A 20,778-nucleotide genomic window follows, 5' to 3' on the forward strand; every position below is an offset into this window, starting at 1 on the left:
ATTCCCCTCTGTATCTGCATTTGACCACGTTTCACTTGTGTAAACAAGCTTTATCAGTCTTTGTCTGTGGTTTGAAATGCTGGGTGTCAACTCACATTTGCAGGCAATTATCACCACCTACTATTAAGGGGTTAAATGACCCTCAGTTATTGCCAAAGTATATGTCCACTAAAAATGAGTCAGAACTCCAGTTTTGGGCCTTGCACCACCAGTTGAGAAACACGGGCATTTTTTTCTGTCATCATTAATATAGTTTTAACAGTTTCGAACGTTTAAGGTTGTCTTTTTGTGGATAACAATGTTGTGTACATTGTTTGCAACGAGATTAGAACTTATTTATTAGTCAACCAGGAAAATAAATTTGAAACACATTTGATACCAATATAAAGGAGACCTTTTACATTTTCATACAATATGTTTTTAACACAATGTACTCACGTCACAAGGTAATCAGGACTGGCCAAGATCATTCGCCAGGGCACAGTCCATGGGGGCAAAAGGAGACGAAGACAGAAAAAGAGGGCGGATAACAAAAAAATGGACAAGTCAAGTCATGTTTATTTGTGATGCCCTTAATCACAAAGAGTCTCAAAGGGCTGCACAGACCACGGATTATTGGGAACCACAGACTATTATTGCACCATCCCATAATCGGGCAAGGAAAACTCAAAAACCTCAACAAGAGGAAACTGAAGAAACCTTGAGAAGGAACTGCACATGAGGTAAACCCCCTTCCAGGATGGCCAGGCTGCAATGGATGTTGCAATGACAAATAATACACAGAAATTGTCAACAGAAAATATAGGTCATTCATATGCTGTATGTAAAATAATTCATCACTTTGAAGTTATAATGTTTAAAGCATGGTATATTCACTCAACAGTCAGATCTCCGGGTGAAACAAGAGGTTTTCCATTTACTTTAGCTGAAATGATCATGTGTAAAGCACATTATAGTCACTCAACAGTCAGATGTCCGGTTAAAAAAAGAGGTTGTCAGTTTATTTTAGCTGAAATGATCATGTGTAAAGCATGTGATATTCATTCAACAGTCAGATGTCCGGCTAAAACAAGAGGTTGTCTGTCTACTTTAACTGAAATGATCATGTTTAAAGCACGTTATATTCACTCACACGGTCAGATGTCCGGTTAGAACAAGAGGTTGTCTGTTTACTTTTGCGAAAATGACACTAGACTGAGAGTTAACGCAGCTGTGTCTGCAAACTCTGTAAAACTCCATTGTGACGTATTTTTGCTTTTGCTGCAATAAAAGGCTTACGAGAGGGAGCGCACTTTGGTAGTTTTAGAGAGCGCTCACTTGAGTGGTTTGCTCGGCTGAACCCTCGCGAGTGACAAAGACAATCTTGGTTGGTCTGAATTCACTTTAATTACAGTCATCAGGCTTGTCACAATTGTTTTGAAGAAACTTCTCTGACACTATAGAATAGAAGTTCCAACTTTGCCACAACCCAAACTCAGGCCATGAGCTGTCAGCAGTGAAGAGATGTCCAGAGTTGCATCCTCAGTGGTGCCCCAACGACCCAGGCGGTTAAAGGATCCGTGAACCGTGAGCTCTTTGCACAATATGACAACTTCCTCAATTTAGTCCCACTCCTCTATTTTATCTTTATCCAATTAATGGACACCTGGAATAACCAGGTAATCTTGACCAAAATTAAGGGTGGCAGAAAAACAGACTGTAAGACAATACTTTTTTCCCTAGGTTTTGAATCATGCACCATTTTCAATGTGGCGGTTGATAATCATGTTGGAAATAAGCCCTATTTTGTATCAAGTAAAATTAACTCAACAGAATAGCTATACATTTGCAACTACAAATAATAAGTAGAAAATGTATGCTAATGCATCCACAAAAAAAACAAAAACTTAAGTAGGTAAATTGGAGTGTAGCACAAACAACTTAGATTGTTGAAAGAAGGAACAAAAAGGTACTGTTAATTTAATCAATTTCTTAATACTGATGTGCAAATAACACATCGTTACCGAATATGAAAAAGCTATCTCTTTCTTTATTTTATTATTGTAATTAAATATTTAGATAAACACAAGACCTCAAAAACAATTCATAATCATTTGCATTTATTTATAGTAAACAAGATGTTTACAGATTTTGGGAATAGATGAATTAAGGCATGTTATTCCAACCCTGTAGTGTTTTGCTGCGTACAGTCTTTTTTTGTCGTTGATATCTTGTAACAATTCGGACACCTGCTTATTTATGCAGAAATCTTTGTTTTTCCTCTACAAAAAAATGATAGGTCCAGCCTATAATCAGATGGTATTTACAGTGTGTATGTCTTGTATGACGGCTATTCTCACCAGTAAGTACACTTGTGACTCTTACTTCATCATTGTTTGGGAACATTTAACAACTAAGTGAGCAGGTAGAGGGTTAGTCACCAGTGTGGGTTCTGATGTGAATTTTCAAACGCCAATGTGCAGAATATTTATCGCCACAAACTCGGCAGGAGTAAGGTTTCTCACTAGAGTGGGATCTTGAGTGACATTTAAAGCTTAAGCTATTCCGAAAATTTTTGCCACAAACTGAGCAGGCAAAATGCTTCTCAGCAGTGTGTATTCGGATATGTGTTTGTAACGTACCATTAAGAGTAAATCTTTTACCACATATAGAGCAAGCGTATGGTTTCTCGCCTGTGTGGATTATTGCATGTTGTTTTAAATTCTCTCTATTTCTGAATGTTTTGCCACAGATTAAGCAGGAGAAAGGTCTCTCACCAGTATGGATTCTTGTGTGCTTTTTTAAAGTCCCAGAGTCTCTGAATCTTTTACCACAGCTCAAGCAGGCAAAAGGTTTCTCACCAGTGTGGGATCTACTATGTCTTTTAAAGCTTGAACTATTGCACAAATTTTTACCACAAACTGAGCAGGTAAAAGGCTTCTCATCAGCGTGTATTCGGATATGTGATTGTAAGTGTTCGTTGCGATAAAATGTTTTACCACAACTTGAGCAAGCGAATGTTTTCTCACCAGTGTGGATTATTGCATGTTTTTTCAAACTTTCTTTTTGTCTGAATGTTTTACTACAGATTAAGCAGGAGAAAGGTTTTTCCCCAGTGTGAATGATTGCGTGTTTTTCCAGGCTCCGTCTTTGTCTGAATGATTTACCACAGATTGAGCAAGGGAAAGGTTTTTCAACCGTATGGGTTTTTGAATGCTTTCTTAAGTATTTACTTTGAGCAAATTTATGACCGCACACCAAACAGGCAAAAGGTTTCTCTCCTGAGTGTGTAATTACATGTGTTTTCATGTCTTCCTTTTGATTAAACATTTGTCCACAAACAGAGCAAGCATAAGTTTTCTCAACAGTGTGAGTTAATGTGTGTTTTTTTAAATAATCCTTTCGAGCAAAGTTCTTTCCACACACTGAACAGGCGAAAGGTTTCTGACCAGTGTGGCCTTTCACATGCTGGTTGAGATTCCACTTGTTTTGAAACGTTTTTCCACACAAAGAACATTTCCAGCTTTTGTCGTCAGTGCAACATTTTGTGTTATCGGAGAGTTTGTCATGATCACCGTGAGCTGAGTGTAAAAGTTTGTCATCATTTGATTTTTCCAAGTGCTCTTTAGTGCCTTCAGTTTTCATTTGTGGACTTGAGTCACAGCTTGGAGGATGCATCGACTTTTTGTCTTCATAATGACCTTGATCTTCAGTCTCTAAACAGACCACAGTTATGGGAAACTCTGTGAAATCTCCCTCCTCTTTTATGAATGGTGGCAGCAGCTCCTCCTCCTTCATAGGAAGATGCTCCTCTTTAAGATCAGCACACTTTTGCTCCAGCCACACAGGGGGGAAATATTCCTCATCTTTGCCTGTGGGACACAGAAAGACATGGTTACGAAAAATTCAATTTTTCATTTTGATGTTAAGTATTCTAATTAAAATGATGAGATTGAGCAAAATCTATGGATTGTTGGTGTTTTGACCCATGTTAAAGTTTGAATGATAGTTTCTTATTCTGGGGGCACGGCAGATGGGTGGTTAGCGTGCAGCCCTACGGTGCAGAAGTTCAGGGTTCAAGTCCAGCTACCGCAGCCTCAGGTTAATTGGCTGGTCCAAATTGTTCATAGGTGTAAATGAGTGAGTGAGTTGTCCGTCTTTCTGTGCCCTGCAACTGGCTGGAAACCAGTTCAGGTTGTCCCCTGTCCACTGCCTGAAGATAGCTGGGAAGGGCTCCATTGAGTTAATACTTTGTAGCGCCACCTTTTGCTGTGATTACAACTGCAAGTCGCTTGGGGTATGTCTTTATCAGTTTTGCACATCGAGAAACTGATATTTTTGCCCATTCCTCCATGCAAAACAGCTCGAGCTCAGTGAGGTTGGATGGAAAGAGTTTGTGGACAGCAGTTTTCAGTTCTTTCCACAGATTCTCAATTGGATTGATGTCTGGACTTTGACTTGGCCATTCTAACACTTTGATGCGTTTTTTTGGTGAACCATGCCACTGTAGCTTTTGCTTTATGTTTTGGATCATTGTCTTGTTGGAAAACAAATCTCCGTCCCAGTCTCAGGTCTTTTGCGGACTCCATCAGGTTTTCTCCCAAAATGGTCCTGTATTTGGCTCCATGCATCTTCCCATCAATTTCCCACTTATTGTTGATTGTTCACAATAAATTATAGTTTTATATCTTGATGTTTGAAGTCTGAAATGTGGCAAAAGGTCACAAAGTTCAAGGGGGCCAAATAGTTTTGCAAGTTACTGTATTAGGTCCCTGTTTAAGACTTTAGTTTGATATTTATTTCTATAGTATTATTGTAGTTGTATTTTAGTTGGACTTTTGTAACATTTCTATAGTAAGATTTTGTAGCATTTCTGTAGAATTTTTGTTATACTACTGATGTCGTATTTTTGTAGTCGGACTTCTGTGGCATTTCTTTTGTACGATTTTTGGAGTATTTCCGTGGTAGTGTTTGTAGTATTTCTGGAGTATTTTTCTGGATTATTGTAGTTGTTTTTATTAGTATTTTATTAGTATTTCTGTTGTCGGATCTTGTAGTATTTCCGTAGTGGCAGTAGTAGCAGTGGTTAGCGCGTGTACGGCACAGTTCTGAGGTCCTGAGATCGAACGTTCCTGTATGGAGTTTGCATGTTCTCCCCGTGCACTCCGGTTTCCTCCCACATCCTAAAAACATGCATGTCAAGTTAATTGGCCGGTCCAAATTGTCCTTAGGTGTGAATGAGCGAGTGAGTTGTCTGTCTCTGTGTGTGATTGGCTGGCAACCAGTTCAGGGTGTCCCGTGCCCACTGCCCGAGAATAGCTGGGATGGGCTCCAGCACCCCCGCGACCCTACTGAGGATAAGCGGCGCAGATAATGGATGGATGCATGGATATTCGTGTAATATTAGTGTCGTTGTATTTTAGTAGTATTTTTTTGTATTTATGTACCGTAGTTATTTTGTTGAAGATTTTCCGTAGTAAGATTTTTGTAGATTATTGTAGCATTTCCGTAGTAGAATTCTTGTATTATAGTATTACTGCGTTATATATATTTTTTAGAATTATGAAGTGCATTTTTTTCTTTTCAGAATGAAAGCAAAATATATTTGAGGTCCCTGCTTTGGAGAGCTAACTTAGATTTTTAGTTATCTAGTAATATAATAATATTTCAGCAGGGTTGGGTAGGGTTACTTTAACATGATTACTTTAATTACTTTTGGATTACTCCAATACCAAATATGCTAATAAAAGACAAAAGAAACTAAATATGAATAAAATTACTCAATTTTGTGCAGGCTTGGGGAGTAACGGAATACATGGAACGGCAAAAATGATGTTGGCAAGCTGTTTGGATTTATTTTCATTTTGTTTCTGTCGCATTTTATGTTAGTTTTGCCGGAGATCAAAGCCAGGAGAGAAAGCTTACCACGTGTAGTGAGTCATCATTTTATTCATATTTACTTTCTTTTGTCTTTTATTAGCATATTTGGTATTGGAGTAATCCAAAAGTAATTGAAAGTAATCAAGTTAAAGTAACCCTACCCAACCCTGTATTTCAGTGTAGTAGTTTTGTAGTCGATACATAAAGGGATAATGGGGACAAAGTGGGCGACAAAAACGCATTTAAAATGTGTAGTACTTTAATTTCTATTATATAGTGTCATACTTAAACCATTTTTGGATAATAAAAGCATGCATGGCTGAAGGTTGCCCGCGAGTTGTAGCATAGCCCTGTCTTAAAAGGATCATTCAATTATTTATTATGCAGTGTACTTTCATTGATTTTATGTGGTGTAATTGAATGTATTTTATATGTTCAACAAGTCATTTTGCAAGTACGTCATAAATTTATCGTGTTCCAGAGTAAACAGGTAAAGAAACCTGCTGTGTCAAAACCACCGAAAGATGTTTGCTATCAGCGTCCAACAGTTTACCTTGTCGCTTGGTCTCCTCTTGTGCATCCAAAAGATCCACTTTGTCATTAATTTTGATTTTTGGGAACATTTTTAAATGTCAGGCTTGATCCCTGAAGAATCGGTGGCAATAGACGTGTCTCCTTTGTTAGCGCAGCTTAGCTAAAGTACTCCAAGATCGAGTTACAGAAGACTCCACCAACACGGAAACGAGTTAACGGAACAATAATGCAACAATATTGCAATAACTGACTTAAAAAGATCGAAAAGGGGTTTTGAAGTGGGCGCAAGTTCTACACTTTTAAGGGAAAAGGCCTGGTCCAGTAAAGACCGTATGTTTTTCGCGCATGCCCAGAAGCTCAGCCAGCTTGGGTTAACTACGGCTAGCATACTAAAACAAAATACCTATTCAAAAACTGCCATTGATTAGACGAGAGTCAAGGCATGTTTATTTGTGACGCCCTTAATAACAAAGAATCTCAAAGGGCTGCACAGACAAAAGATGATTGCAAACTACAGACTATTATTACACCATCCCCTGATCTAAAAACCTACATGGAGGCAAGGAAAAACTAAAAAACCTCAACATGAGGAAAATGAAGACACCTTGAGAAGGAACTGCACATGAGGTAATCCCCCTTCCAGGATGACCAGGCTGCAATGGAAGTTGCAATTACAAATACTAAACAGATATTGTCAACATAGAATATAGGTTATTCATATGCTATAGAATAGAAGTGTGTTTTAAGCTTAGATTTAAACATTTCTACTGAGGTTGCAGATCAAATCTCAGTGGGAAGAGCATTCCACAGCACCGGGGCCCGAATGGAGAACGCTCTCGAACCTGCGGATCTCTTCTTGGCTCTTGGGATCACTAGTAGACCAGCATTTTCAGAGCGAAGGCTCCGGACCGGAACATAGGGCGAAATTAAATCTGAAAGATATGAGGGAGCAAGGTCATGCATGATTTTGTATAATACCAACAGAACCTTAAAATCACATCTTAAGTGAACAGGGAGCCAATGCAGGTTAGCTAAAATCGGGGTAATGTGATCAAACTTTTTTGTCTTAGTTAAAAGCCTCGCTGCAGCATTTAGTACCAGCTGAAGGCCCTTGATTTTAGACTTCGGGAGCTACTTTAGAATTTTAATGAATTAGAAATAAAAATATATAATAAACCCATATTACTTGATTATATAGGATTTATCAACGTGCTTGTTCCATAGTGGCGTTAAAATGTATGTTTATGGGTTGTATGGTTGGGTATATTACCGGTAACTATATTATATTCCATCCACCCATTATCTGCATTGCTTATCCTCAGTAGGGTCGCGGGGGTGCTGGAGCCCATCCCAGCTATCTTCAACACACTGTAAGACAATACTTTCCCCCCCTTAGGTTTTAAAATATGCAATGCTGTGGCCACTTTTTGAATGAAGTCGGGACTAAGCCCTATTTTCAATAACGTCCAAATCAATTCAGGAAAATTAATTAAACAGACTAGATATAACAAATAATACAAAGGAGTCAAAAAGTATCTGCAAATACACACATTTTTAAGTGGGAGTGTGTCACGTAAAACTTTGTCTGCTTATTTAAAGTAGTAAAAAAGATATTGAATCACTTTTTATATTTTGATGTCCAAATATCACAGTGTTGCTATCCATCCATTATCTGCACCGTTTATCCTCAGTAGGGTCGCGGGGGTGCTGGAGCCCATCCCAGCTGTCTTCGGGCAGTGGGCAGGGGACACCCTGAACTGGTTGCCAGCCAGTCGCAGGGCACACAGAGACAGACAAGTTACTCGCTCATTCACATCGAGGAACAATTTGGACCGGCCAATGAACCTGACATGGATGTTTTTGGAACGTGTGAGGAAACCGGAGTGCCTAAATGAAACCCACGCAAGCAGGGGGAGAATGTGCAAACTCCACACAGGAAGGTTCAATCGCATGACCTCAGAACTGTGCCACACATGTGCTAACCACTGCGCTTTTGTGCTGCCCTAGTGTTGCTATATTCTCACTATTTTTAAATAACAAATTCAAACAATATATTATTGTCTCAACTCATCTCATTAGCTGCACCGCTTATCGTCAGTAGGGTCGCGGGGGTGCTGGAGCCCATCCCAGCAATCATCGGGCAGTGGGCAGGGGACACCCTGAACTGGTTGCCAGCCAATCGCAGGGCACACAGGGACAGACAACTCGGTCATTCACACCTAGGGACAATTTGGACCGGCCAATCCACCCTAAATGCATGTCTTTGGAATGTGGGAGGAAACCGGAGTGCCCGGAGGAAACCCACGCAAGCACGGGGAGAACATACAAACTCCGCACAGTAAGTCCGGTAGCTGGATTTGAACCCACACAGGAGGTTCCCAAGACCTTAGAACTGTGCCGCACACGCGCTAACCACTGCGCCGCCGTGGTGCCCATATATTATTGTAATATACCAAAAAAAAAAAAAAATCAAACAAAGAACCTAAAAGCAATGTGCAGAAATGTTCATTTATTTTTGTAATTGAGATGGTTACAAGGCAGTGTTTGGAAAAATTGGTTAAGGCATGTTATAAAAACCTTGAAAAGTATTGCTGTGTAATGTACCGTCTTTTTGGGTTATTATCTCATGTCACAATAAGAGTACCGGCAGCTTATGTGCACAATGTCTATAATCAGGTGTGTGTTATAGTATTTACGGTGTTCATGTCTGTATGACTGCTCTTCTCATCAGCACATTTGTGACTCTTTGCTTTATCATTGTCTGGAAATCTTTGACCACAAAGTGAGCAGGCAAACGGTTGTTCACCAGTGTGGGTTCTGACGTGAATTTTCAAGCGCCATTTTGCAGAGTATTTATCGCCACAAAGTGGGCAGGTGTAAGGTTTCTCGCCAGTGTGGGTTCTTGTGTGTCTTTTCAAGGCTTCTCTTTTGGAGAACATTCGAGTACATACTAAGCAGGCAAAAGATTTCTCACCAGTGTGGCTTCTAACATGTGTTTTTAAGTGTGCATTCTGACTAAATGTTTGACCACAAATAGAGCAGGCGAAAGGCTTCTCGCCAGTGTGGATTCTTGTGTGCTTCTTTAAGGTCCCACATTCTGTGAATCTTTTACCACAGATCAAGCAGGCAAATGGTTTCTCACCAGTGTGGGTTCTTGAGTGTCTTTTAAAGCTTGAACTATTACGGAAATTTTTACCACAAACTGAGCAGGCAAATGGCTTCTCACCGGTGTGTATTCGGATATGTGATTGTAAGTGTCCATTCCATTTAAATTTTTTACCACAAATTGAACAAGTAAAAGGTTCCTCACCAGTGTGGATTATTGCATGTTTTTTCAAAATCCCTCTTTCTCTGAATGTTTTACCACAGATTGAGCAAGAGAAAGGTTTCTCCCCAGTGTGGGTTTTTGTGTGACTTCTAAAATTTTTCCTTAGAGAAAATGTTTTACCACAAACCGGACAGATAAAAGGTTTCTCCCCTGTGTGAGTTTTTGCATGTGCTGTCATGGCCTCCTTTTGAGTAAACATTTGTCCACAAACAGAGCAGGCATACGTCTTCTCGACATTGTGATTCCATGTGTGTTTTTTCATTTTGTCCTTTCGAGCAAATTCCTTTCCACATACTGTACAGGTGAAGGGTTTCTCACCGGTGTGGGTTATTGTGTGTCTTTTCAATTCGCTCTTGTGAGCAAATTTCCTTCCACAGACTGAACAGGCGAAAGGTTTCTCACCCGTGTGAACCATCACATGCCGGTTGAAGTTAGACTTGCGTTGAAAGTTTTTTCCACACCAAGAACATTTCAAGCTCTTGTCATCAGTGCACCAGGTTGAATTACTTCCGGAAAGTTGGTCGTGATCAGAGTGAGCAGGGAGCGACGTGGTATCGTGATCTAAAATCGGCGCCAACCAGCTCTCTGCTTCCGATACTTCGCCTTCTTTTTTCATGTGGTGACTTAAACTTCCTCTTCCTGGCTGAAAAAAGATTTTCCTTTCAATTTGACCTTGATCTTCACTCTTTAAACAAGCCCCAGTTACTGGGAACGCTGTGAAATAGTCTTCATCTTTGATGTAAGATGGCAGCTGCTCCTCCTCTTTAACACCAGGTATCACTGGCTCCAGCTGCCCGAGAGGAAAATATTCTTCACCTTTGCCTGTGGGACACAAGTTAGAAAATATTTTGATGTTGAGTAATCTATTCAAAATTATTAAACTGGAAAAACAATGTATAGAGTGTGACTGTTTTGTCCCATGTCAGATCTGGGATGCAGGTTTATTATTCTCTGGGGACATTTACACCAGCTCAAAGGCAGAAATCAAAGAACAGTGGCCCTTAAATTGATTACAGTTCCTAAAACCACTTATCACTCTCATGATTACCGATTGGAATCACCTGTGGCCGCTCTTTTGGCACCAACCGATTCGGGCTCTGATTGGCTCCCTGTCCCTACTTTATCCAGTCCTGTCAACCCCCTGTTGTCAGTCCGTCTGCGAACCTCTGTTTATACAAGGCAAGTCTTTTTCGACCCTGACTCCCACCTGTTCCGTTTTTGCTCCCGTTTGTCTCTGGCTACGACCTGTTTTTATTCCGACCACGTCTGCTCTCCTGTCCCGGCTTACGACCCGTTTTTGATCCCAACTACGTCTGCTCTACCGTCCCGACTTACGACCCGTTTCTGACCCTGACCACGTTTTTGCTCTCCTGTCCCGGCTATCGATCTGTTTTGATTCCGACCATGTTTGCTCTCCCGTCCCGGCTTACGACCCGTTTTTGAGCCCAACTACGTCTGCTCTACCGTCCCGGCTTACGACCTGTTTCCGACCCTGACCACGTTTTTGCTCTCCTGTCCCGGCTATCGATCTGTTTTTCCGTCCTTGACACCGCCATCGGCCGCTACGGAAGATCCACTTCCATATTCGGATAGCAATCAGATTGCGAGAGCGACTTGCTTCCCGCGCCCAGCGAGCACCGGATCGTAGGGCGCAGCCTTTCCTCTTTCTATTCAATAAAACTTGTGAATAACGTCACGCGTTTGGGTCCTGATCCTGTTCTGGCTCCTGACAATCACTCCATAACCTATTTAAAATTTTCTTTGTTGTCTGAATCATCTGTATATTATGAGTTCTTTCTGGTTTTCTAAATAAAAATGGAATGCAATAAAGATTTTCTCTCTTTATGATTGTTACAGAAACCAAGATGGAGAAAAATGTATGACGTTTTAAACATTTGCACGAATAAAAAAATGAAAATGACTATATTTATTTTTCATCTACATTGAACATTAGTAAAACAAAAAAATTACAGTAAGAAAGAAAGACCAATTTGACTTCAAGGCACACTGTGTAATATCCGACAACTAGATTTCCCTGTAGCGTATGGTGCAATTGAAAACAAGTGCTACAAATCCCAAGGAAGAATATAAACTATAGAGGCCCAATGGGACCACATCACATCGTTTTTATTTCATTTCCGTTTTTGAGCGGGACCCTTGGCAGCAAGATGGCGGACAATCGTGACAGCTCCCTCGAGGTGAGCGTCATGCTAGGTAAAACAAATACAGATGAATCAACCTTCGTGTTTTTTTTTTTTAATAATTCCCGTTTGTATGACAATTAATGTATTTTTGCTCATTAATTATATCAATCATATTTGTTTTAATTAATGAACTTTACATATACCACTCAGAGGCCATAAATATTACACAATGTCCATTCAATAAAATGGTACCTCGGCATTCTGACACATTTGAACATTTCCAGCAAACATTAAGCTTCTTTTGAAAACTTACAAATATATGAAAGGAATTGTAGCTTACAAAAAAAAAACGTACATGCTGCTACTCGCACCTCCCACACATAAACACACTGGTTGTCAGTGTTTCCTCTAAGCTGCGCGCGTGCGCAATTGCGCACTGCTCGCACTTTCTCAGCGCACAAGAAAATCTAGCCAGCGCACAAAAATCAGGGCTCGAAATTGCTAATAAGGAAGCGAATTAAGTCAAAGTTACAGTGCATGAAGGTAAAAATACACGGGTTCCCCTGACGTTGTGTCCTAAATGCGGTATTTTGAAGTCGAGTCGAAGTAGAACGAAGTTGAGTCAAGTTAGTAGAGTTTGTCGAGAACCGGCTTCTTCGGCTCGGCTCTTTCGGGTCCAAAACGGCTCTTCAGGTTGTTTTTGCTTCTTTAATCCCAACATGACCAAATATTATGTAAGATTATGCACAAAATGACTTAAAGGAATGGGGGACTCGAACAAAAAAGAAAAAAATACGAAAATAAAAAAGAAGTGAAAAGCTGAGAAAAAAAGAAAAAAAAGAGAAAAAAGAAGGAAACATTTTTTAAAAAGCCAGACAAATAGAAAAGAAAGAAATGTAGGAAAAAAGTTAATAACGATCAAAAAGAAAAAAAGGAACAGCTCAGAGAAAATAAACACAATGAGATTTTTTTTAAAAGAATTTTTAGAAAAGTAGGAAAAAAACACGGGAAAAAAAAGAAAGGTTTGTGTTGCATTCAAATAATTTCCAATGATATCAAGTGAATCTTGTTGCCTACATTGTACTTCCACTAAAAAATTTGATTAAGTACAATTCTGTATCTTACAACCGACTAAATAAGCCCCCAAAAATATTAATATTATGCGACAAAATATGTCAGGAAATAAAAAGAAATGGATATCTTGTGAAAGAATCGTAAGAAGAAACGACTTTTGTAGGACGTACAAACTTTGCAATAGTACATGAGTCAATTCATTCAAAAGAGAAAAATAATTTTGCATTGCTGGAAACTCAGCAAAACGTAACTTGATGTCAAGTTTGGGACATGTTTGATAATGATTTAGTTGCCACACTTGGGATTGCCGTTGCTCACTGTTGTTTCAAGCGTTGCTCACCGACTTTGTGTGAACGCTCAGACCCGTAAGGAAAATTACAGGGAACATTGCTGGTAGTACCATCTTATTTTGAGATCTGCGCCTGTGCTGAGCGGGTTCCTGTTATCCCAGTAGGGAAGAAGGGCGATTGACTGGCAAGGTTTTTTTGAGTCATGGCAATCTTTGTCCGATTGAAAAAATGAATTCCTGGTGGCAGTTAAAACTAGTTTTAATAACTCAATTTATCATGGTGCCTTAATTTACAGTATAAAGCCTTCTTCAACACTTGTGGCAGTGTGTGAAATTTGAGACAAAAAGTTAGCAGACACCATCCATAAAGTTGCATGCCCCATTTTTCACAACTTAAAACACAATAAGACGACTCGTCACAAAAAAAAATAATTGTTGTTGCAAAGTATTAAGGATTGATAATCAGAATATATAACAGAACAACACTTTAAATTTAAGTTTATTATAAATCTGTGCCTTGTGATTGGCTGGCAACCAGTTCAGGGTGTCCCCTGCCCACTGCCCGATGATTGCTGGGATGGGCTCCGGCACCCCCGCGACCCTACTGAGGATAAGCGGTGCAGCTAATGAGATTATAAATCTACTTATAACATTCATTGCATGTTTTTCATCTGCCATCAGTATGTACCTGTATTTACTCATCTTCATTCAACGTGTGCGTCGTGAATTCCTCTTTCCACGATGCTTTTAATGTACGTTTACGTTTTGTAGCGACATCAATTTTGTTAGCTTCTTTCGAATCTTTCTTCTGGGGCTGAAGTTTTGGATTGATTTCTAAGTAACCACTATCCATTTTCTTGCATTCTCTGTGCATCTACTGTGGTCTGTGCAGCCCTTTGAGACTCTTTTTGATGAAGTGCTATACAAATAAACATGACTTGACTTGACGAACCTGCTGTGTCAAAAACACTCAAAGATGCTTGCTAACAGCGTCCGATGGCTTACCTTGTCGCCTGGTCTCCTCTTGCGTATCTAAAGGATCAATTTCGTCCTTGACTTTTGTTTTTGTGCACATTTTCACACTTAAAGCACACGTTTGATCCCGGTTGAGTCGATGGCAACAAAAGCGTCTCTTTTGCTAGTGTTGTTTAAGTAATGCAAGCTCAAATAAGATAAATTAACCAATGCAGAGAACCGCTTTAACAATAATGCGTTAATAACACAAAAACAAATACCTTAAAAACTTCTTTATCTTTTAAATCGATAAAGGAGTTTGAGACTATGTGCTAGTTCTACTGTGCTAACGGAAGGGCCGATCTAGTAAATACCGTACCTTTGACGCGCATGCCCAGTAGCTTGGTTAGCTTGGGTCAACTACGGCTAGCGTACTAGAACAAAACACCTATAAAACTACTGTTTACTTTTTTTCCCTTAATTGAAATTTGAAAATAAAATAACATACACACATCTTATCGCAGTGTGGCGTAAACAGTACATTTAACAGTACAACAAACCAAAATACCAATTAAGAAAATATCTAAAAAACAAAAAACAACAAAAAAACAGTAATACAAAACATGCCTGGGGAATCAGAAAGTTACATAAAAACAGTGTTCTTGTTTGCCCGCGTCCCTGCGTCCTAGACGCATTATTTATGCTGGGGACGCATCGTGTCAAATCAATGTGCGTCCCCGGGACGCAACTTTTTTGACACGAAATTGTCGTTATCATTTTTTAACAAAGATTTACCGCACTCCAAACTTTTCGGCAGGCAGATCCGCCATTGTTGATTTGGTCTCGCGGTTCGAGTTTTCGTCTGCACGCCGATCTCGAGTTCGAGTTGTGTAGTGAAAGTCCGTCTCTTGATGCATAATAGTACGAATTACTATGTTTTATAAAGAAGTTAAGAAAAAAAGAAAGTATAAAAGGAGAAAATGAAAAAAGACCGGTTTGTGGTGATCCCTTTTAATCAGTATATTACCAACAATAATTTAATGCAGAAAATGAATGAATAATTTGAATACGAAAATGTATTATTCTACTTAATTATTAATTATTTGCATGTATTTTTTCCTTCTACGGTAAACGTCCAAGCGACTTCATTTTTGAAACTTTTTCATATAAACCTCATTCATGTCGAGCAACTCAGTGTGTCAAAAAAAAATTTCATTAACAATATATATGATATAAGGAAACACATGTACAATATAACATGTTAAACTACATAAATAAACATGTTTGAAAAAAAAAAGATTTTTTTCTATTTTGTAAGGGAAAATACGACAGTTTGTAAAGGTATGATTGTAAAGATATGGATTTCTAAGACAACAACTCATCAAGTTATTGCTATAGTGTTACTATCTAAATTATTGGAAGTAGGGTTAAAAAAAGTCAGTCAACCACTGAAAAAAGTAATTTACAAGGAAATCACATTGACCTTGCACTGGTAAGCTATTTTGAGAACCGGTTCGCAGGCTTCTCAGTTGTCCCTGAGTTGCACCCTTGTGCCCGCAGGAACCACTTTGAAGACCCCTGCAATAATGAGCGGTCTAACTACACAAATTAAAATCAACGTGGTATTTTACTATTACTGTCAAGACCAGAACGGAGACAGGACCCGCTTGCGTTGCGTTTCTCTCAAGTTTTATTGGAAGAAAGGGAAAGGGTTGCGCCCACGATCCGGTGATCGCTTTGCGCGGGAAGCAGCTCGCTCTGAACGCGGAAGTGAAACTTCCGTAGCGAGCGATAGCGGTGTCGGGAACAGAAAAACGGTTCAGTAGCCGGGACAGGAGAGCAAAAACGTGGTCGGGGTCGTAAGCGAGTCGTAAGCCAGGAAAGGAGAGTAAACGTGGTCAGGATCAAAAACGGGTCAAAGCCGGGGAACAGACAGGAGCAAAAAACAGGTGGGAGTCAGGGTCGAAAAAGGCTTGCTTAGTGTTGACTGAGGTTCGCAGACAGACTGACAAAAGGGGACAGATAGGAGTGGGTTTGAATAGGGACAGGGAGCCAATCAGAGTCCGACGCAGTTGACGCCAAAGGAGCGAGCACAGGTGCCTGGCATCAGTAATCATGACAACTACTACATCATGACCAGTCTTTACTCATTTATTTCTAAAAAGAGTACAAAAACACATACACAGAAGAAGCATGGATATTGGATAATGGTGCATTCTATCCAACACTATAATTCCACCCTTCACAATTCATAATGTCCCCTGCCCACTGCCCGATGATTGCTGGGATGGGCTCCAGCACCCCCGCGACCCTACTGAGGATAAGCGGTGTAGCTAATGAGATGAGACAATTCAGTCATTAAATAAGTAATACATAATAACATCTATCTTGTGTTCTCAGACACAATCTGTTTTATCGCCAAGAGGATAAAAAAATCAGAACCATAAAAATCAGTATCAATTCATAACTTATTTTTTAATAGTAAATTGTTTGTAGACTGTAGGAATTAAATGGACTGAACCATTTCAAAGCCTTGGAGTATTTCCAACATTGTGTTGTTTACATTTTTGTTTTGTTTACCTTTTTTACTATCTAGCATTTTTCATCATGTTTAGGCCTATCCTGTCCATTATTGAGAAAAACACAGATTAAAAAATGCTATAATTTTTGGGGGTGGTTGGGTCACACCCATGTTTCTCACCTGTCTGGATTCTTAAGGGTATTTTCAAGTCTTCTCTAATAGAGAATTGTTCATTACATAGTCATAGGCAAAACCGGGCATTACCGGGGACCCCTCTCACCCCCATCATGGACTGTTCACTCTGCTAGCCTCTGGGAAGAGGTACTGCAGTGTGCGGTGCAGGACCACCAGGCTCCGCAATAGTCTAGTCCCCCTGGCCATTAGACTGTTAAATGGTCAATCTAACATATAGTTAACTTAAATCTAAACGGCTGCTAATCTGACTTTTTGCACTACTGGCAGTTTTTTTTTATAGCTTGCCACTCCTTGCACATTGCTCTCTGCACTATTGTAATTACAGCGTTATTGTTACAGTGTTAATGTTACTGTGTACCTGACTTGTTAACCTGACTGCCCATTTTGCACATCTGGTTAGCTACTCTTCTTGCACTATCGGCACTATGGTAAAATACTATACGTAGCCAAAATACAATACAACATTATTTATGTCTGTACATTCAAGGAAACTGTGGGGGTCAGATGCATCGACATTTCGTTCTGTATACACGTGTACTAGAATGACAATAAAGTAGATCTGAATCTGAATCTGAAAAGGTTTTACAAAGTGTGGGTTTTCATGTGTATTTTTAAGTTTTCATTCCGACTAAACTTTTGATTGCAAATTGAGCAGGCGAAAGGCTTCTCACCAGTGTGGATGATTGCATGTCTTTTCAAGGTCCCACTCACTGTGAATGTTTTACCACAGCTAAGACAGGCGAAAGGTTTCTCTCCCGTGTGGATTCTTGTGTGATCTTTTAAGTTTGTCATTTGAGCGAATGTTTTACCGCAAACTGAACAAACAAAAGGTTTCTCTCCTGTGTGGGTTTTTTCATGCGTCTTCACGGATACTTTCTGAGTAAACGTTTTACCACAAACTGAGCAAGCGTAAGGTTTGTCACCTGTGTGTATTCGTCTGTGCCTTATCAAAGATGTATATTCAGAAAATCTTTGACCGCACACTGAGCAGTCGTATGGTTTCTCACCAGTGTGGGTCCTTATGTGATTGTTTAATTTTTCTTTTTGACCAAATTTCTTTCCACACACTGAGCAGACGAAAGCTTTCTCACTAGGGTGGGTCGTCGTGTGTTTTTTGAGTTGGCTCTCCTCAGCAAATTTCCTTCCACACACTAAGCAGGCAAAAGGTTTCTCAATGGTGTGCGTTCTTATATGTGCTTTAAGATGTGCGTTCCGAGTGAATTTTTTATCACAAGCAGAGCAGGCAAAACGTTTCTCACCTAGGTGGACAACCAAATGTCGGTTCAAATAAGACTTGAGTTTGAACGCTTTCTCGCACAAAGAACATTTCCAGATTTTGTCCTCAGTGCAGCATGTCTTATCACTTTCAGACTGTTTGTCCTCATCAATGTGAACTAAGTGTGATGTGATGTCGTCATTTGACATGGGTGCCAACCAGCAGTCTGGTTTTTCCAAGGGCTCTTCCTCGCCTTCTGTTTTCATTTGTGGACTCAGGGTACTGCTTGGAGGCTGCATCCACGGTTTCTCTTCATGTTGATCTTGAGCTTCAGTCTTTGAAAAAACCCCAGATACTGGCAACTCTGTGAAATCTTCCTCCTTTTTAAAAGATGGTGGCACCAGGTCCTCCTCTTTAATAATAAACTGCTCCTCTTTAAGATCAGGACACTCTGGCTCCTGCCACCCCAGAGGTAGATATTTGTCTGCGGAAAACAAATCAAACATCGCTTTGGAAAATGAAATTCACGATTAATCTTTGAAGCTATTAAACAGAGCAAATGCATTCAATTTTAAGTGTTTTGTCCCGTGTCAGATCTCGAATGAGTGTTTATTTTATGAGAACACTTAGTCCGATGCGGGGATTATAATTCATGCGTTTGTTACCTCCTGTCTTGATTACTTTAATGTACTACTCTCCGGTCTCCCGAAGTCCGAAATCAAGAGCCTTCAGCTAGTACAAAATGCTACAGCGAGGCTTTTAACTAGGACAACCCCAATTTAGCTAACCTGCATTGGCTCCCTGTTCACTTAAGATGTGATTGTAAGGTTCTGTTGGTATTATAGAAAATCAGACATGGACTTACTCCCTCATAACTTTCAGATTTATGAAATGAAATGATCTGCATTTATATAGCGCTTTTCAAGTCAATGACTTCCCAAAGCGCTTTACATTGTGCTTCACATTTTCCAATAGCGGCCGTGATCTGTGCAGCCATGTAAGGCGCTAACCTGCTTATTGGGGGTATTGAGGGTTCAGTGTCTTACCCAAGGACACTTCGGCATGTAACACGGACAAGCCGGGATTCGAACTGGGATCCCTTAATCCTAAAACGATCGCTCTACCTCCTGAGCTACTACTAGATATTTGTCTGCGGATACAAATCAAACATGGCTTTGGAAAATGAAGACAAAGAGAAAGAAATTATGAGTTCCAGTCCGGAGCCTTCGCTCTGAAAATGCTGGTCTACTAGTGATCCTAAGAGCCAAAAAGAGATCTGCAGGTTCAAGAGCGTTTACCATTCGGGCCCCGGTGCTGTGGAATGCTCTTCCCCCTGAGATTCGATCTGCAACCTCAGTGGGATTGTTTAAATCTAGTCTTAAAACACACTTCTATTCTATAGCATATGAATAACCTATATATTATGTTGACAATATCTGTTTATTATTTGTTATTACTACATTCATTGCAGGTTGGTCATCCTAGAAGGTGGACCTGCAGTCTCTTCTCAACGTTTCTTCATTTTCCTGATGTTGAGGTTTTTTGGGTTTTCCTTGCCCTCGTGTAGGTTTTAGATCAGGGATGGTGCAATAATAGTCTGTAGTTGGTAATAATCTGTGGTCTGTGCAGCCCTTTGATTCACCTTGTGATTAAGGGCTATATAAATAAACATGCTAATAGGCATAATTAAACGCTCAAATGAATCCTTCAAACGGAATACGTTTCCTGAGTTTGTGACACCAGCAGTAGCTAAATGAATGAGCAGTAATTGCTAAACTGTTGCTAACTGCTTTTTAACGCCTTTCTCATTCTTGATTCATTTCAGCATCTCATTTGCTTCGGAAGCACTGCGAGTTGGAGAAACAATGCTGTATTTATTCGATATTTCTCTTTATTTCTCACCCTCTCTTTCTCTCCCGTTTTTTGATCCCTCTCTCGCCTCGCTTTGTCTCTTTTCCCCCTGCTCACTCTTTTACTCTTTCTTTCTCTGTCGTTTCACTTCTCTCATTCTTTTTATCTTTCTTTTTCTTTCACTCTCTATTTCTTTCTTTTTGTCTTTATTTCTGTCGTTATTTCTCCATTCATATCTCTATTCTGCTCTCTCTTTTTCTCTCAGTTACTCTGTCTCCCTTGTTCTCCCTATCTGTTTATCACTCTCTTTCCCTCCATCTCTTTTTCTCCTTCTCTCTTTCTTTAAAACATACTAGTCTGGCCCCCGTGAGATTTTTTCATAACATTTGTGGCCCCCCAGCTAAAACAAGTTTGACACCTCTGCTCTAAACCATTCAAAATTGCTTACTCTCAGTGTCCCAACGGGTTACCTTGCCGCTTGGTCTCCTCTTGCGTATCCATTAGATCCATTTCGTTCTTGACTTTTGTTTTTGTGCACATTTTCACACTTAAAGCTCAAATTTGATCCCTACGGAGTCAAAGACAACAAAAGTGTCTTTTTGTTAGCTTCACTCAGGCATAATATTGCGAGATCAAATATGGTACACAATTCACGTAAGTTTTCACCAATGCAGAAACGAGTTAACCGGACAGAAACGCATTAATTACGCGTTAATTTAGTTCACAAATGTCGATAAGAGTATCGAACTAGGACGGTGCATGGTCTACTGTGCTAATATAACAGAAACTATGAGTCACGCGCAGGCGCAGAAG

At 39.9% G+C, this 20,778-nt stretch overlaps 4 protein-coding genes across 4 annotated transcripts in view; all 4 read right to left on the reverse strand.

The window, feature by feature from the left end:
- LOC148366413 (NMDA receptor synaptonuclear signaling and neuronal migration factor-like) overlaps window positions 1-20,778 on the reverse strand; it is a 254,375-nt gene that overhangs the window by 113,002 nt on the left and 120,595 nt on the right. The window lies entirely within an intron of this gene.
- LOC148366424 (uncharacterized) lies at window positions 1,218-6,748 on the reverse strand. The gene is made up of 2 exons (XM_088335229.1): window positions 6,413-6,748; window positions 1,218-3,851 (listed from the first exon to the last, which is right to left on the reverse strand). Exons 1-2 carry the CDS (start codon window positions 6,480-6,482, stop codon window positions 2,413-2,415), a joined length of 1,509 nt encoding a protein of 502 aa, XP_088191355.1. The 5' UTR covers window positions 6,483-6,748; the 3' UTR covers window positions 1,218-2,412.
- On the reverse strand, window positions 8,898-14,543 carry LOC148366425 (uncharacterized). Its single transcript, XM_088336847.1, has 3 exons — window positions 14,464-14,543; window positions 14,234-14,366; window positions 8,898-10,543 (listed from the first exon to the last, which is right to left on the reverse strand). Exons 2-3 carry the CDS (start codon window positions 14,301-14,303, stop codon window positions 9,066-9,068), a joined length of 1,548 nt encoding a protein of 515 aa, XP_088192973.1. The 5' UTR covers window positions 14,304-14,366; window positions 14,464-14,543; the 3' UTR covers window positions 8,898-9,065.
- Window positions 16,318-20,742, reverse strand: LOC148366426 (uncharacterized). Its single transcript, XM_088336848.1, has 2 exons — window positions 20,436-20,742; window positions 16,318-18,598 (listed from the first exon to the last, which is right to left on the reverse strand). The coding sequence occupies exons 1-2, from the start codon at window positions 20,503-20,505 to the stop codon at window positions 17,481-17,483; spliced, it is 1,188 nt and encodes a 395-aa protein (XP_088192974.1). The 5' UTR covers window positions 20,506-20,742; the 3' UTR covers window positions 16,318-17,480.

Source organism: Urocampus carinirostris, chromosome 5 (genome assembly GCF_059441175.1).
Source record: "Urocampus carinirostris isolate Australia breed hairy pipefish chromosome 5, RoL_Ucar_1.0, whole genome shotgun sequence".
Classification (NCBI taxonomy): Eukaryota; Metazoa; Chordata; class Actinopteri; order Syngnathiformes; family Syngnathidae; genus Urocampus; species Urocampus carinirostris.